The sequence below is a fragment of the Anarhichas minor genome, unplaced genomic scaffold, assembly GCF_050575085.1.
Source record: "Anarhichas minor isolate MPS153535 unplaced genomic scaffold, ASM5057508v1 ptg000046l, whole genome shotgun sequence".
Classification (NCBI taxonomy): Eukaryota; Metazoa; Chordata; class Actinopteri; order Perciformes; family Anarhichadidae; genus Anarhichas; species Anarhichas minor.
The window spans coordinates 157,010-175,768 of NW_027466492.1; the positions used below are offsets into that span (position 1 = coordinate 157,010).

The 18,759-nt window shown below is 43.1% G+C and overlaps 1 protein-coding gene across 1 annotated transcript in view; it reads left to right on the plus strand.

Annotated features, from left to right (window-relative positions):
* Positions 1–3,797: 3,797 nt before the first annotated feature.
* prx (periaxin) overlaps positions 3,798–18,759 on the plus strand; it is a 45,584-nt gene continuing 30,622 nt past the window's right edge. The window contains exon 1 of the mRNA XM_076112054.1: positions 3,798–3,855. Within this exon, the coding sequence (XP_075968169.1) occupies positions 3,798–3,855 (58 nt within the window). The remainder of the gene's footprint in view (positions 3,856–18,759) is intronic.

The following is an 18,759-nucleotide window of genomic DNA, read 5'->3' on the forward strand; positions in this document are numbered from 1 at the left end:
TCAAAATAAATGATTCATCTTACTGAGCGGTGGAAAAGTAGAGGAGTGCTGTCGACTACGTTTTTAAGCTTGAAGGTCTGAGCTGTGAGCGAGCGGGCATCGGGAGAAGAAAACCTGTGTGATCCGTCTGAGTCACTTTCTGTTAAACCCACAGGATTCTCAGGGTTTGAAGCGAGTGTGTGCGCACGCTGGCTCCGTCCTCGATGACTCAGCTCTCAACTACTCTGCACTTTGTAGGGATTAGCTTGGCATGTGGCAGCCAAACACCTTCTGATAAAATGAGTATAAACTACAGTTATCAGCCTGGGAGGTGATGAAGCGTCACATGTTTCCTCTGTGGGGGAGAAACCACAAATGTAGAAAAGTAGCGGTGAATAATTCACTGTTTTAAAAAAATGTACAAACTTTTGGAGGTATCGCGTGATTTTTGTTGACGATTAGCCGCATGTGATATGGCAATGCAACACTTTGGTCCAGTGAAATATCTCAACAACAATTAGATTATGATTTGGAAGAAAACCAATTCCGTGCAGGGAGGAGCTGATGGTGGATGTTTTTTGTTTGTTTTTTGAAACAGTGGTTTGTAACGGTTTGGAATACACTGACAGAAGATGGCTTCTCGTCAATAGTGGCATCAGATCAGAAAACGTGAAGCTGATTTAGTGGATTCATTTTGCAGACTTTTGACTCGTGCAAAAGTTTAGTTCATGACAGGATCCCACACAAGTTATATCCAAAGCCCATTCTCAGTGCTGCCTCTCTGTCCGGCCACATTCTCACTTCCCCAAAACCCATTCAGCATTATCCTCCTGTGCAGCAGATGCCTTCAGTCTTCTCCACCTGCTCCAGTCACCTACTCACCTGTTTCCACTTCACCTTGTCAGCCCCGCAAGAACACAACCGGCCCATTTCCACTCATTGATCCTGAATTATCCGATCAACATACTGTATCTGTCTACCCAGAGCTACGGAGTCATAGTCTTGGCAGACGGTTTAATGTCGGTCCTTAAACTGGAGAAAAATAATCAAGAACTCACCTCGAGTTTTAAACATTACATGGCAACCTATCTTCTCATATTTTGGTAATGTAGCTCCACATTCCACAACTTAGAAAGGCACTTTCTCATTTTTTCCCTAGATGGGAAAGAGGAGAGGTGCATCTTTTACTGGTGCCAGGGAACTATTTTGCTAGTTTAGCTCTGCCGAGGTACAACTTCATAAGATTGAGAGGAACAAGAGGAGGAATAATTAACCTGTAATTTGGCTTTTTCTCCCACCAGGGGTCTTGAAACTGTGTTTCCAGTTCAGCCACTCACTCGCGTTAAATTTTGTCAAATGGAAGGACATCACATCTAAGGATTTATTTGTATAACTTAGATGTCAACCCTGTCACGTTTTCTGGTTTCTCTTCAACACTTGACAATTTTTCCGGAGTCAAGTGAGGAAATGTAGCGCAATGATTCATAATAAAGCTGCAAACCTTGAGCTAGCCCAAAAGGCACCTCGAGGCAGGTTGTATTTGCTGGTCAGACCTTTAAGGGCGGCAAATGTGCCATCCAAAAACAGGTGTCTAAATAATATGATTCCTTCGTTATTCCAAACTGTGTGGGCAGAGTTGAGTTTAGATGGTTGAAATAGATTGTCATTGCATAATTGGGCCAAAGAGCCTCAGGTTGAACAGCTTGAAGTGTTTACGGAACTGTGTCCATATCTTCAGGGCTGACAAAACAACTGTTTGACGAATACTTTACTGATGAGATAGATAACGGAGAGCATGTCAAAGCTGCAAGTGAGGATGTGTGGCAGGAGAGCGATTCCATTTAACACCAATCTAACTCCCCTTTTCTTACTCTTACGCCACCTTTCCTGCCCAGACAAACGAGAGAATGATTTTGTCAGAAAGAGAGGGAATTAGTCGGATCCAGGAAATTAAATTCTTGCCAAACCCATTCAACCCCGCCTTCCCAGCGTCCAGAGAAAGTAGTACTTCAGGCTCTGTGGCTGTAGGTGGAGTGGATACTACTGTAAGCAGACTCCATACATTTGAGAATAAATGTCTTCCACTGATGAAGCTTGTTTGGTCTTCAGAAATAATTGAGGGGAGGCCTATTTCTAATTGCTGTTCTACCAATAACGTTTAAAAGTGAAATAATATTCTGCAGGATTCTTGTCTTTTTTTAAAAATGAGTCTATGGTTACGTTTTTTGGGAGAGTTGCTGTTGACAGGGAATGAATAAATATATCGAGTAGTTGCTCTCTGAGGTTAACCCATCTGATCCTGGTGGTTTTCTATGTCATTTTCCTGATGCTATTACATATTTATTTTGGTTATCAGTTGATCTAAGTTTGCATTTCTTTGTTTATCAACCATTGGTCTTACAATAGTACGTAAGAGTGTATATTTTAATCTTTTGGAGGGTCTGATGTATAGAGTTGTAAAGAGGCATACTGGACTCTGGCTCTTTGGATAATTCATCATGTTTTGTTTAATGTGTTAAACTTGATGGATGCAGTACTTGTACTTTGTGTACTTTATCTTTGCTACTTGAAGAGATATCTGTGTTATTTTGTTCCTGGTGTTATTTGTGGGGCAAGGGCTGTGTCACTTGGACATTGACTTTGCAACTCCCACCTTTGGATCCACTATCCAACAGATTTGATTTCTTGTTCAATCAATTATCCAATGAGAATTGCACACCTGTTGTAGGTTGACTATATGTGTTGGCTTTTTGTCTTTGTCCTGTTGGGCTCTGATGGAGACACAGCAATATTGAAATGTTTTATTTGAAGGCTGCCAATCAATCAGTGTGCTCCAGTCCCTTTTTCCATTTTGGTCGGAGTTTGCTGTCCTTGAGCTGGGAGGCACCTGATTCAGCTGCATGCTGCTAGAAGATGCACGGAACACCCTGTTTACTCCTTTAGTTTTTCTCTTTAGTAGGAACCAATGCACTTGGGGCACAGAGCCACAGTGAACTTGGAAAGTATTGACAGCAAAATTTATTGTTGTTTTTTGTACTTTTCACGAGATTTGTTTAAAATTAAATAAAAGAAAGAAAAAAGGCCAGCCTTAACCATCAAATTACATTTCTGATCATTCACTGATGAAATGCCGTGAGCGGAGGTTGTGTTTCCCTCCATCCGAGGTGTGTTGGCTGTGGTTGTGTCTGACTGGTATCCAGTGTCCAGCCCCTCTAAGCCCAGTAACAAGGCCCTGCTGGGCCACAGCTAAAGCCTCCAGCACCGCAAACAATGGAGCGGGGCTTTACAGAGGGCTGGAGCAAACTGCTGACTGCCCACTAGTGCTAATACACCCCTATTCTGTCTTGCCTCGCTGCTGTCGCCTCTACCTCACACACACTCGCACATACATACCCGATGTCTATCGCTAACTCTATGGGGGTTTGCAAAGAAAGTTCAGTGGTCCATATGTTGATATGTACACACACTGATGAGATAGTCCCTCTCATCTTCTGTCTCTCTTTCTGTTGACCATCAGCCCCCTCTGTTGCTGTCCATCCCTCTTTCTCCCTCCATCCCTCCCTCTCTTCCCCCAATCCTGGGACCCCTCCACCCTCTCTCTCTCTCTCTCTCTCTCTCCCTCTCTCTCTCGCTTTCTTTCTGTTTGTGATCCACACTGACAGTGTAGCTCGTTCTCCCGCGGGCCCAGACAGTCAAACCGATCCCCAGATCGCCTCCAACGCCCACCTGCCTCCCCCAGCTCCGCCGCCCAGCTCTCCAAGCCCGTGTGCGGGCTGCTCCATCGGTGTGTTACCTCTGTTGGCCTCCTGCTGTGGACCATGTGTGAGTGTCTGCGTGGAATATTCAGAGTCACCTGGACGCCTTCCTCCAATGCAGGTCAGGATAAATAACTGTGGACACAAAAATTGGAAGGGTATTGTCATACGAGCAATTGGATTATATGACAAAAACACATTTCCATTTTCTCCTAATTGTCACATAGAAATATGATCTACTGTGATGGCTGAGCTCTGGGAGATACTTTATTTAAGGTTAGGGAGTTCAAACAGTTTAAAAAAAGTGTCCATTTCTATCATGAGTTGAGAATCTTTTCTTTTCACACTTTCAGCCTAAAACTACTACCTTTGGATTTTTTTTCTACTCGTCATCTTCATGTAATATGTTTGTGATGGGGAAAATGCAGTTCTCCTATTTTTATTTATTTTTGAATATGCTTACTTCACCACTCTATACTCATCCTACGTGCAGGTGTTGGGATGCTAAATGCAATGTTTTTGCGATTGGTATAAGTGGACCAGATCATTTTGTTGTCCTGGTCCATGTTCAATATTTGCTGATACTGTGGCCAATGTTTGGTCACATCTGTAACTCCTCGTGATGATAATATGACGTCACGTGAGATCTAAATATGATGAGGTTTCTAATAACTGAAAGGTGTGGTGTCTTGTTAGCTATTAGCAGCTATGCTAGGTAGCCAGAGTCACTCGCAAACGTCTGTCCTGCTTTGTGTAATTCTGTTTCATGATTATCTCCCAGAGATCGACGAGCCCAAAGCAGCAGTTCATTTGGCCAGCTGTGTACCATCATCTCTTCACCACCACACTTGTGCACCACTGATCATCAGATTCTTTTAAAAATTAAGAATGGAGGATTGGAGTTGCATTTGGAAGTTGTATGACACTTTCCTATAATGACTATTTTTATTATCCTCTGTGTCCACTGCTCAGCAACATGAGCCTTCCATTAAAGTTATGTTTCTGTTCATTTAATGGATATAAATCTAATAGTCAGTGCTTTTTTTTGTTAGTTTTATTTTGCTCTGGTGTCTATCTGAGAAATATTGGTCTAGAAGTTTTGGGATTTTGTTCGTCAGCTAGTTGCTGTGTCAGCTGTCTGTTGAGGGTACACTCAGTTCGTCAAAGGAGGATTGGAGGTGTTAATGGTTTTGTGTGCTGCCAGGAAACCAAAATACTGACCTAAAAGCTGCAGAGTTTGTTGTTAATTAGGCTCCTATTACCATTAAACAGCCATTTGAATCAATTTCAATACCCCTATAACTTTCCTGATCCCTTGTTTACTGTCAGACAAGAGGAGATGAAGACTCTTGGCAGCACATTCAATCATAGTTGATCACATTTTTCTTCGGACAGCGTTTTCAGCTGTTTAATGGGAGATATCCATACTTTTTTCTCAATCAGCCTCCTCTTCTTCCAGAAACCACGGCTTGGACACTTGAAGCTTGAGAGAAGACAAATGCTTGTTGGATGGTCGAATAGCTTTGGGAAAAAACCCTACTCAGCATGTTTCTGGGGGCATATGTCCGACCATTTCTGAACCCTTCTGACACCAAGGACCTGACACTTACACCCACATCACACTGTGATTGGTCAGCTGTGCGTACGTGAGAAAGAAGCCAGGGTTTGGACCTCTTTTGAGCTTTCTTTGATTGTTCTTTTGGTGTAAACAACCAAGTTTAAAATTTCACCTGTCTAACAGGAGAAGCATAAATGTAAACATACAAACATAATTATGGCTGCTTAAAGGCAAAAGCACAGGTTGTGTTTAGACTCTCAGACCCGGCATGTTTTTCAGTGTAACGCGCAACCTGCTCCAGTTTCTTGGCCCATTTAAGCGTCGACGAGGGCATAGCTGCGGTCTGGTGGGACCTCCACTCTTCCACAGTCCTCCTTTAGCTCCCCAAGTTTGTTTCTTCCCTGACTATCCTCGCTCCTGCCAATCACACACATTCAAAGACTCCTGTGAATGTCTGCCGAGCTCCCATCCGATGTCATATGAGCGCGTTGCTGCGGCTTTAACTTGATAGTGGTACTTTTGGTTTTAATAAAAGAGCATGTAATCCATCAGTTCAGTTCCTTCACTGAGAGAGAAAAACAGATACCTCTCCCTCTCTCCCTCTCTCCATCTCTCTCACCCTCCAACCCTCCCCTGTCCGGCCCAGCCCTTGTTTCATGGTCCCAGGCCTCCCCGTATCTAAATCCTGGCTTTGTGCGGGAGCTGGAGTGCAACAATGACCATGTTAGCTGACACAGTGCTTGCTGCCTGATCTGCGCTGACAGCATCCCCCCCCCCCCATCACCCACACCATCACCCCCACCGGCACGGCTCTCTGGCAAGGGACACATCCATCGCTCTACTGTAGGGCTGTGGGCTGGGTACGGGGCTGGATAGTGTTGTACTAAGTCCAAGGGGGGGGGCGTGATGTGGATTTTAAAGCCCCGGTCTGAATAGAGGCTTAAAGGATCTGCACACCCATGCAGCTGTTTTCCTGTATTTTGGCTAATCAGAACTCTGCTCAGGTTGTAGTTCTGCAGAGTTGCCAGGAAAAAGTTTTGGCATTGTACATATCTGCAAACCCTGAATATGTTGGATTTTGATGATTTTTGCTTTCGGTCAGAGCAAGCGACGTAGTAGGAGTGACCATTATTGAAGGTTATATGGTGTAATGAAGAGTATAGCCATTGAGAGGGGTGGTGGATGGGTTAAACAATAACGGGACTTTCACCCAGGAGACAGCTGTATGGGTCCCATGTGAAACCAAAACTAAACATTGACTTTTGGGTTGTTACGTTAAGTTGTTGCGTAAGAATGTCTGCTCAGGGCGGTCGGTTAAATTACTCGAGCTTCTTATTATTAGTTAAGTATTAGTTATTCTGACACAAACCATGATGTTTTGTTTAACCTTAACGAGATTTGATGCCGAAACCCAAGTAATCGTTTCACAGCATTAACCACGTAGCATTGTGTGCTTCTGCAAACGTGATGCAAAGCTGATATGAAATGTTGACATTCAACGTGTTCTGTGGTTTAAAGAAATGCAGTCTGGCAACTAAGTTGTGTAGTTTGGTGGAGCTATGATGGTGGGAATAATGCAAGTATGCCGGATTTATTAAACCAATAAAGAAGGACAAAGTTGGAGGTTGTCCAGCTCTAAGATGTCAATCAAGTTGAGTTTGGGTTTGTACCGACCCACAGTCCAGAGAAGAGGTTGAGCGAAAGTAAAAACCCTTGTGACGGTGTATTATGGGTGTGTGGGGTGCTGCAGTTATTGTGAATCCATGAACTTGATTGAATAGCTGACATTAGTGGTTCATATTGGTGACATCAGATTCTTTATTTTGTCTGAACAACTCGTAGAAATTGAACGAGGAGCAAATCCCGCGTCAGCGCTCCTTTTAGAAGAGATTCAGTGGAACCAGCACGGGTGTGCAGACGCTTTAATGCTTTGGATTGACTTTTCTTTTAGTCGCCTGACTTCAGTGATCAGTTGTCTTCCTTTCAGCATTTCAGACTTTACATCAGAATATGTTTTATTGTTTCATGTTGTATATTGATCATTTTATTCCGAGGTTTTGGCTGCCAGCCCCACCAACGTCTTCTTTCGAGTTTAATCTCAGTCGGTAGTCTAAATCAATAAATAATAAGACATTTTCACAGCTGTTAACAATCACTTATAGAATCTGCAGGCATCTATGCGTCATACAGTTTGGGATTACTTTACAGTGTCAGTTAAACTTCTTTCATGCAGCTGAATTACTTCCACTGGAGTGAACGCCTCTCCGCTTCATTTCCCCTCAGTGAGTGCGAAATTGTGTCTTGCTATGTGCGCGTTAGTGCCACCTTGATTTATTTTCCACTGGGTGGCAGGTGCTGAATATGAGCCTATAGATACAGCGTATGTGAGGTTAACGCCTGTGGGTCAAGCCCTCAGTGTGACCAGCATAAGTCCTGCTGAAGTGTCCTTGAAAGAGACACAGAACGACCACAAAGATGCAAAACAACTACAAAGAGACGCAAAATCATCACATTTTGCAGTCATTTTGAGTCTCTTCCATCCTTGGTGTCTAGCTCCTAAGTGGGAGGGGTGGGGTGGGGGGGCTTTTACATGCCTCTGCTCAGGGAGGACTATGGCTTGCCAGCCAGTTGGTTTACTACAAATCATCTGTAAGTACAGGGAGGGGAAGCAGACATAGACATACACACATGTACAGACAGATATGCACTGACATGTTGAAATGCAGACATGGAATATACAAAGACAAGCCGACAAACACGCACAAACACACAACAGCAGCCGCCGTTCCCCTGAAAGAGTGAAAGAGTCACACTTTTCTCTAAAATGAGATCCAAGTGCCTGCTGTTCCTATTTTAGGCCATTTGAGATCAAAATAACTTCCCGACAACATCACTTGTTGGAGCGCTCATCCAGGCATCTGAAGACCGTTGGGATTTTATTAGTCTTCTGGTTTATTTTGGCTTCCAGGTTTGAAGTTATATCGCTCAGCTGGGACGTTCAGATCCAAATCACCAACAGACAGCTTACTGGTGAGAAAACCCCTGTGTCTAATGTAACACAACATGTAGTTTTTGTTTTTTTATCTAAAGATGTTGAACAGAGTACAGCACATTTTTGGAAGCTGCCCTATTGGTCAACATGCAGATTAAGTCACTCTGGCACTCATTCATGCAAACTCAGCATTATACAGTTGTATGGTAGATGAGGAGGAGCATTATCCTAAGTAGAAAGGCTGACCTTTGAGCTTTTATTTTATAGCCTTATGTCTGCATTTGTGTAGCCAGGTCTATTTGTAAAACGGCCACCGCTATATCACTTTTACATTCCTCCTGGAAACAGGGAGAGGAGTTCCTGTAGTTGATCCCTGATCATTGTGCTGATCTCTTGCAAAAGAAGAAAAACACTTGGCCTCAGATCATTCAAAATCAATGTACTCACTTTGTTTTAGAGCTGGAAAAATATGATATGAGATAGTTCAAGTCACCTACAAGCACAGCTCTATTTGTTGTGCCCAAATTGTCAGATACGGAAAGTGATGGATTTCATAAAACCGTGTTTTTTGTTGAGGCCTGCTGGGAGAGAAACAGTCTGTGGTCTCACCACTCAGACAGAGAGTCTACTATGTCACAAACTTTGTTATCTTCTTCTCCCTCCCCTCTTTATCGCAGGCGTGCAGCCCCGCCTCTCGCTGCCCTAATATGGGCATCTCTCTTCCCTTTCGGGCCAATCAGGCAGCTGGATGCATCCCTCCTGGAGATGCCATGGGCTCGGGCCAGGCCTGAGGCTTCAGTGAGGGGAGCAACAGGCTGGCTAGTGACAAGGGGAAAAGGCTTTAGATACATAGAGGGGGGAAAGATTAAAATAAAAATACCAAGAAGAACAAGTGAAGCAGAGCAGCCGAGGACAGACAGGAAGTGAATGTGAGGGAGAGGGAGTCTTAGGGAAGAGAAGAACAGAGAGAGAGAGAGAGGCTGAGATTTAAGCTCCGCAGGTGGAGGTCTGTCACCTTTGAACCGCTGGAGGAGGCACGCTGAGGCTGAGAATTAAGGTAGGCTGGGTGGATGTGGTTTAATGAAGTCTCTTACGCCATAGGGCTCTGCAGTGTTGCTCTGTGCAGAGAGGGATGTCAGGTAATTGAAGTCACGGTCGAAAAGGGGACTGATGGCTCACTTTCTGGAGTAGCAGGCCATACCTTTGTTGCTCTTGGTCCTGTGCAATTACTTTTAAATCAGCCTGAGGAACCACCTTTGTTTTTCAAAAGTTGCTTCAACTTTCGGCAACTCGGGGAGCTTTGCAGAATAGTTGATGTAGCAGCCTGCAGACTCCACATTGCTGACATTGGGAGAGCAAAACAATAGCGCGCTGTTTAAAACGCAAAGACACTTTTAGTAAGACAGCTGTCGCTTGTGTTTATTCCAACATGCCAGTTGCTGGTTACAAACACTTGAGTATTCACTCAGCTTCACGGGAACTATTTGCAGTGTGGCATGCCACTATGACTCAAAGTTCATATGAGTGTTTTGTAACGTGACCCGGGTCAAATAACACTTGAAAATTATTCGTAGCATTTACTTAAAACTTTAGGTATGCCAGGTGGGTGGGGCACCCCGACACTGGACAACACCACACGTACCACGACGTTTAGAGAAAACTAATTTCTCATGATAATAGCGTCCAAAAATAAGTTGAAGTGGCGGAGCTGACAGAGCTGCTTGTGGCAATACGCGCTCATTTCAAATAACCCCTGTCTGAATATTACACACTGGCGACAGCTGCAGTGTGATGGTCATAGGATCTGTTTGCCCCCCCCCCACACTGCAGCTCCACCAGCCTGGTATGTGTTGGCCCAAAGTGGGTACAGAGGAGGTTCAAGCCAAAGCACATCCACTCTGTGAAGGAATATTACATAATGCATGCGCTGGGTCACTTTTGGGCCACCGATACTGGTGCTTAGATTATATCAAATGTATACCAAACAGATTTCACAACACGTTCTCACTCCCAGCTCGTCAAATACCGACGCTTGGCCGGCGTCCCTTGGCATCGGGGAGCGGCGCAGTAGGCACACCTCTAGTACCCATTTATTTTCAGCATCTTAAGACAGCGTGTCAGTATACGCTCGTTACGTGCACAGTGTCCTTTCAAAATAATCTTCCATCTTCACAGGAAGTTAAATTTAGGCAGCAAAATCACTACGTTAGATTCAGGACAAATTTAGCGGCTCACGTGACTTACGACACTAACGACTCACGCGGCTAGTGACTTGGGTGACAAAATATCAACGTTTGCTTTTAGTTTCACACGGGACAGGAACACTGTATTCCTAGACGGAATTCCTACGCGCCCTAAGCGGACTCTCACACACTGTATACAACGTCACATGCTCTTACATCCACTAATGCTGCGGGAGGGTTTACATTGGAGTTAGTTGATGGCGAGGGGCACTGACCAAAACGTCGATATTTGACGAGTTGGGAGTGAGAACCCGAGGAGGACTTTTCAGCAACTTTTTCTCTGGTTAGGTATTTTTCTTTCCTTCCTTATCAAACAAATATTCCCATTTAGCTCCTTAAAACAGATATCTAGTTTAGGAGAACAGGTTTGGATTGATAATGTTTTCTGCTGAAGATGATTTATTGCGCTCAACTAATTGTTTAGAGTCCAACTGTATCAGTATCATACTGAGCTTAAAACTCAATATTAATAATTATTTTGCAATGTCAGCTACTGAAATTCCAGTGAACGTGCCAGCATTAGCACAGACAGTCAACAGGCAGCAGTGAGCTACGTGGTAAACAATTCATATGGTGACAAAATGATATAAATACTGTGAAGCTACTATAAGGTTCTGAGGGCCGTCAGATTCCTCATTGCATTGTGATTTGTTTTATGATCTTTTGACACTTGATTGCTATAATATTCTATTTAACGTAATAATCATTCCAGTTACCTGAATGTACATTTTACACAATTAAATGTACAGAAGCTCGGCTGCAGAATCTAGTTGTTGTTTTTATTTACTTAATTTTCTGTCGTTGTATGCTCTCAGCATATTAGATGCTTTAATAAGTTGTTGATGTCTCTCCGTCATAGTAATGGCATAGCTGCCAAACCGCTCTTTACTCCAGCTTGTCTAAATGGAGGCCAGTAACTGAACCCTCCTCTATGTCCGTACAGACTGTCACAAGGATCACAGGTCTGATGCTGCAAATAAAGTCATAGGTGTCAAACTCTTGTGGCATTTTGTTGTTGTGGACGCTGTGATATAAGTATAAGTAGTATTTTGGGGTAACTTGTTGTAGGAAGATGTGTGGGAAACGCAAAAGCAGCAGGTATGATTTGTGCGATGGGCTGAGAGTAGCTGGCGTCAAAGCTGAAATGATGGACGCTGATAGCAGTTTCCTGGCGACAGACTTTGGGTGGTGGTGTTTGCCGTTGTGGGTGTGGTTAATTTTAGACCAGGAAGTAGGGTGAAGAGTCGATTGGGCAGTTCAGGAGGGAGATCTCGAGAGGAAACGGTGCTTGACGTCTGTACGAGGGTGAACTTCCCTCAGAGTACACAGAGAGAAGACGGGACGACTTTTCAGGAAGGAAGACTCGTGTAAACAAGTGGCTCGGGCGCAATAACAGTTAATATCTGAGATTTAATGCTTTGACTTTAATTTAATCCCAAACTGAGAAAAACTGTTCATAGTTGTGGCACTTTTTTTATCCTCAAATTACCTTGTGATGTCTCTCACCATGTGCCGAGTGTATCTGTCAAGAAAATCTCTGTTTCCTGTTTGTGTGGAGACATTTCCTGTCCAGAGCCCCACGCCAGCGGGTGTGTCTGGTTTTGTCTGATGTCTCAAATTGCCAGGAGACATGCTGGGATCTATCACACTGATCTTGAACATTATGCTGTTTGGTGGACGCTTTTATCTCAAGAGGCTCACAGCAGCAAGCGCATCCTAAATGTTGGTGTGTCAGTGTCCTGTTGTAGCCACTGAACTCCACAGGCTTTCTTACTCCTCTCATGCTGTAGTGGGGCAGCACACTTTGTCCATCTAATTATCATATTATATAATGTATATATGTATATTGTATATGTAAATGGTAAATGGACTGTACTTGTACAGCGCTTTTCTAGTCTTCCGACCACTCAAAGCGCTTTAACACTACATGTCATCATTCACCCATACACACCCATATACTGATGGCAGTAGCTACCATGCAAGGTGTCACCTGCCCATCAGGACTAACTAACTAACATTCACACACCGAAGGCACAGCTTGCGGGAGCAATTTGGGGTTAAGTGTCTTGCCCAAGAACACATCGACATGGACTAACAAAGCCGGGGATCGAACCACCGATCCTCTGATTGAAGGACGAACCTGCTCTACCACTGAGCGACAGTCATGTATATGTATACATATATACGCATACATATATATGTATACGTATATATACTGTATATGTATACTATACATATAGATAGTATCCCCCTTTAGCCCAAATTTAAAAAATATAAAGCATTTTATTTTGTCCTTGATGATTCAACAAATGTAACCATAAAAATGCCACATCAATATATCATGTGTTACTAATATCTGATTGGTTGGCAGTCTAGAACCGGGCCTCGTTACAGATGAACATAAACATTGTATTTTCGGTGGTCCTCCATTATGATACCACAGTTTTGTTACCACAACCCATCTCACATGGTTAGATACAGCGTAACGCAAGTCTCCCTTTGTATAAAAGTGTTCATTTTCAGTGGCAGACTTATTATTATTCGTTCCATCATGTAAACCCAAAATTCCAAGATATTATGTAACTGTTTTTACAGGCTGAGTAGCACTTCTCATGGCAAGTAAACTGACCTTCACTGTATCTGTCTCAAGTTAAGCCAGTGGAGTGTCTCTCCAACAGATATGCTGTCCATGTTAGTTTGAACTATACACAGACCTCACTGTAAACAGGCCAATACTGCAGTTACTAATAAATAAGTGAAATTCTTTTCAACTTCATTGTGTGTCGGGGGAGGCAGAAACCCCGGAACCTCCTCAAATAACACCACAACTATCCCAATGTCTAATAGGTAATATTGGTTAAATGGGAAAATTACTTTTTTGTAATTTGGGTGAACTGAACCTTTAACTGTAATCTATCTTTGATACTGCCAACATGTGCTTGATATTGAACATGTTCATATGTTGGAGACATGTTGACGGCACGCTTCATTTGTCTTGGTGAATAATTACAGAAAATCTATGAAAGAGAGGAAGTTATCCCGCTTGTACACATTCATTTCCAGCTAAAACGTTTTTACAACCAAATAATTAGGCAATCTCCTTTCACTTTTCTGCCTTTTTTTTGTCACATTTGCCTTTATTCCTCTGTTGGTGAATTTATTTCCCCATCACCACTGCTGTCCCCACAATGTCCCATGACTCCTTTTCATTTACCCCATGTGTCCAATCATCTCTGTGCCCATGTTCCTAAAGCCTATTGCTTATTGGATGCTGCTCTTCAAATATCATTGTGATGCCATCCTTCTGCTCTTCATACAGGCAATAAATATTGTCACACATTTTCAATTGATCTTACCTTGTGGCTCCGTGCATGTGAATGCATGTACATATTGCATGTTGCCTTCTGGCAAACTCCATGCAATGCACAAGCCGATAAATCAATATGTATACAGTTCTTTGAAAGTGTTGAACAGAAGAAACAATTAATTCATTTAAAAAGAAAAGAAATCAATATACTGCCTCCGCTAAATCGTCAGTGTTCTCGCTCTCAGAATAAACTAGTGACACTGATTTCTGAATAGCAGTGTGTTTTTGAAGAACTGATGTATTTTGTTGATGTGTTTTCAGCCCGTCTGGTCTCATGGAATAGAATCAGTTTCCCTCCTCCGGTCTTGTGACTCTCCCAAAATTAGATCTAATACAGTTTGTGTTTTGTACTCAGGCTGCCACCAATTGTGAAAAAGTGTTTTTGGTATTTCCTCTGTGTGTGTGTGTACTCTTGTGTGAGGAGAAAACCAGTTTTTTTCTATATCTGGCCTCTGCTGATAATTCAATCCACACATAAATCACAAACTCACATCCCCAGCTGTCCGTCACTGTGCTACGTCAAAGAAATGTCCACTTTTTAAAGGGTAGATGTGTGGTTGTTTTCTTTGAGTGGACACCTGACGCTGGAGTCCTGCTATTTCTGAGCCAACTATAACATCATTAACTTAATAGGATTAGAGCAAGAGGGTCAGTTTCACAGGACTGCTGCTGTAAATCAGAGCAGGACAACAAAAAATATTCAGCTCACATCACACCGTCACATTCCCTGACAGACGCTGTCAGCCGGGCTTTGGACTGTCCTCACCAGATAAACATTTGTTTTGGCTCTTTGATTGAAGTACGCGTACGATTTCCTGACGGATGACTTCTTGCTGTTGTGCAAATGATGTGGGAGTAGCTTACCGTCGTTTGCACCAGAGAAACAGGGCACGGTCGTGTGGACCTTAAGCACACAAAGCTTTAGTGTCCAAAGGAATTATTGTCATGCTGGGACTTTGGAGAATGATCCAGTATTGACGCTCTTGTCTGATAGGGAGGGATGGACCCTCAAGTCCGGGATCTTGTTCCAGTTTATGTTTCTTATACCAGCAACATTGCTTTCTTTCACTGTGAAATTGATCCTTCCTGAACCGTAACAAAAGGGTTGTCTCAGGAAGATAAAAGAGAAAGTTGGTTGGTCTTCCTTAAAATGGTACATTTTTCTTTATATGGCCACATCACAACATCTCTCCTTATCTCTGTTCTCTGCTGACTCCTAAAACTCATCAGTAGCTGCAACCATCGGTCATGCAGAAAACATTGTAGACATCACTGATTGCATTTAAGTCTAGCATAAACAGTGAAAAAGGAATTATTATTTTTGTTTTTTGAAAGTTGTGTGAGAGTTAGTTTCGGTGTTGTTAAAATTCATCAAGGCTTTTCTCCTTTTCTTGATGCTTCATGCAAGAAAAACAACTGTTTCTTCACGAATTCAAGGTAAAACGGGGTGAGCAATTGATATGCAAATGCTCATTTTGGGGTGAGGTACTCCTTTAAGCTGTCTTTTCCGCTCTGTGAGCTCACTAACAAGCCCGCCTGCATTATCAAATCTACTCACGACAACTTAATCCAGCTCCTGTTAGACAGACTGCAGAGGGTCTGACGGCACCGACCAGCTCTGCTCTCTGGTGAGAGCAGTCAGACGGCAAGAAGTGAGACTCTAGAGCTGAATGGTAGCTGCTTTGGATCATACAGTATTAGCGGGTTGCTCTGCATCTTATACAGTATTAAGAAACGTTTTATACCAATTAGACAGATGATTATTATTTAATTTATTAATAGAATCTCTGGGAAATAATGTGACATGTAATTAAGCGTGGAGCCTCCCAGACAGGAAGAAACCTTGCTTTCACTTGTTTGTGCTTTTTTGATTACACCTCCTGGATATTTTTTGTGACTTTTGTCAATTGTATCCTTGTTAGGCTGTTATTGACTTTTCCTTTGAATAGAAATCTGCTTTTCACAAGCCTTTTTTTTTAAAGGTTTCCCAAATTCGGGCTAAGACGGGCTCTTTGGTTTGGCCGAGAGGGGCGTGGTCAACAGGAATTACTGGGACTGGGATACATACGTATTTGCTATTTCAAATAAAGTGTATTAAATCAGTGTCCCACACCTTTAAAGTTAGATAAAACCTGCAGTTCATTCCCACTCAGTATTACATTAGGACAGGACGGCTGTTGCGACCTGAACTGGCTTACTGCTGTGATGGAGAGTGATACAGAATCCCACTGTTACATATTCTACTACATGTGGATCTGGGCAGTCATCAGGCGTGTGGAGGCCTGCAGGTGTGTGAGTCTGATCTATAATAAGACTGCACTGCGAGGCATTTCAAATCTTCATCTCCTCCTCCCCTACCATTCCTCCATTCCTCCTCTCCGTTGAGGGAGTGCCACCTCAACCACCTGCTGCCGTCTGTCCGTCCGTCCCACAGAGCTGCAGTTTAAAGCTGCTGTCAGGTGCTCAAGTCTAACTCTAGCTGATAATCCTATTTTTACTTTAACTGAAATATTCCGTTTTTTTCAAGAGGACCTTTAGCTCCAGAAGATTTCCATTTTGATAAACAAGAAGAAGTTTTTAAGTGAAAACTACTATGATAACTAAAGATATTGCTTTTTGTGGACACAAAATGTACAGACAACGTTGTCATTACTGTCACTGCTGAGTTTGCTGTTGAAACGCAGCAGGGATCACTGCTCATTTGCACTCTGACTGCCACTTTGAGGACGTTAGTGCGGCAGCGGTCACACCTGTTGTTGCAGCACTGATTCAATGCCAGTCACTCAGCACAAAAATAATGGTTGAAAGCCTGGATCTCAACAACGCTATCAACAAGTATGTTACCCAAACTTTGCTTGTCAAACTAAATGTGTCCGAATATCTAAACTATGTACGATTTACTGTTGAATTATCTGCACAAAAATCGGATTTTTTTTTTTTTCAATTTATCATATATATATAGCATACAGAACATTAAGTTGTACCATTTCTCATTTGTATATTTTTATTTTGGTGGGTAAAACATCTGGATATGCTCAGTGTCCAGAAGTAGATATTTTGCAGCTTGGGCAGAAGACTCCGGCCTTTTGCGCTGTAACACATGGCTAACGTCGTTACACGTGCTTAACATGAAACAGTCGTGGTTCACGTTGTAAAACGTTGAATGGTTTAAGTGAAAGGGGCATGGTTGATGTAATGCAGGGTTAATGTTGTGAAATGGTGGCAGTTAGGTCTAGGCAACAAAACCACTTGAGCGTATTATAATGACACAGATTTGTTTACATTGGAGTTAGTTGCAAGCTCAGCGCGTTTCCTACAGACGCCTAAATTGACTTATATTGCGGTGTTTGGGATGTTTCTGGGCGTCAACCTTTTTTAAAATGTAGCAACCAGGTCCCAGATTGTAAGCACGCATCCATCTCTCCGAAACACGTTCTATTCCATGAACGCCCGTCTCCGCTCCTCTGTGACTGATACACTGGCGGCCGGGCAGAAGGAATGTGTGTTATGTGTTCTTGTGACCTGTTGGACACCAGATACCTCCGACCCACCCGCACAGGCACGACATCCACGCTGACAATCCAGACGTCCGAACACACGGATGGGCTTTCTCCCAAATACACACACACAGCTCAGCTGAGGCAGTTAAAAAAAAAGTGATCACATGAAGACATTCAGAAAACTCTTCAGTTAAATCAATGGCTTCTTTATTAAATAACAAAGTCTTAAATGTACTCTCTACCAGCTGATGTGATTTAAACGGGCTCTGTTTTTGTCATTGGAGCTGCGAACTTTGCTTCATCGGTTGCTGCTGGCATCTTGGCTGCTCTTATAGCTCGCATCATCTCTCGGTGGTGACTGGTGGATAGATATCCAGCCTGGCAACCTTGAATGTCTGAGTGGACATCAAAGCATCAGGAAGCTAGCCATGGAATCTGGTCATCGGTCTTGTCCTGGTCTGGACCGCTTTACTGTATTTGGCCGCACCAATTAGCGAGCCCCTTTTACACAGTGGTGCACTGTATCTGTTGTGATTGACTTCCGTCAGTTACACTAAGACATTATGGCAGCAGCCTTCTGGGTATATGTCTTGGGTGGCTCTCTTTTAGTGAGACAGTGTACTATTTGTCTCCTGGCATCACTTTAATCAACATACAGTATTTAGTTCAGGCTATGGTAAACTGGTTGCTGCCGCTGCTGCTGTTGTTGTTTTCAGCGGTTTCACTGGAAATAAAAAGACCTAGACAATCCTACTCTTACTGCTTCTATCTCTTTTCTTCACTATTTCATATAACGTTCTGTTTCCTGGGGGAGACTGTCAACTGGACTTTAAAATGTAACAAGCACATTAAGTAGACATACTGCTAATAATGCTTATCTAAATTGATAGGCTACCAACTCTTTTTATTTTTGCAGTGAACTACTGTCATGGATGTTTTGGGGCAGTTTGAGTAGTCGTGTCCTTTTTATTCATACAGCCTAATATCACAACAGGGGGCTTTCCAATCTGTACACGACACTGTATACGACACTCATTTTCAACTCTTCGATAAGGACAAAATACCCAAACAAAAAACTTTACCAGGGAAAACAATGGAAGAAACCTCAGGAAGAGCAACTGAAGGGGGATTCCTCTTCCAGGACGGACAGACGTGCAGTAGATGTGGTGTGTACCATGAGATTTTGGAGACTTTGGATGGTTTGGGCTCGGGTAGCCGGTGCAGAGGCATGACCAAGACTGTGGAGAGAATCTAAAGACCGCCGTCCCAGAAGCTTCAGACTGACGACCCATGTCACGATAGCAGACGCTAAAAGTCCACATGCACCTGCCTGTCATGAACACACCTTCTTAGGAATGCTACTGG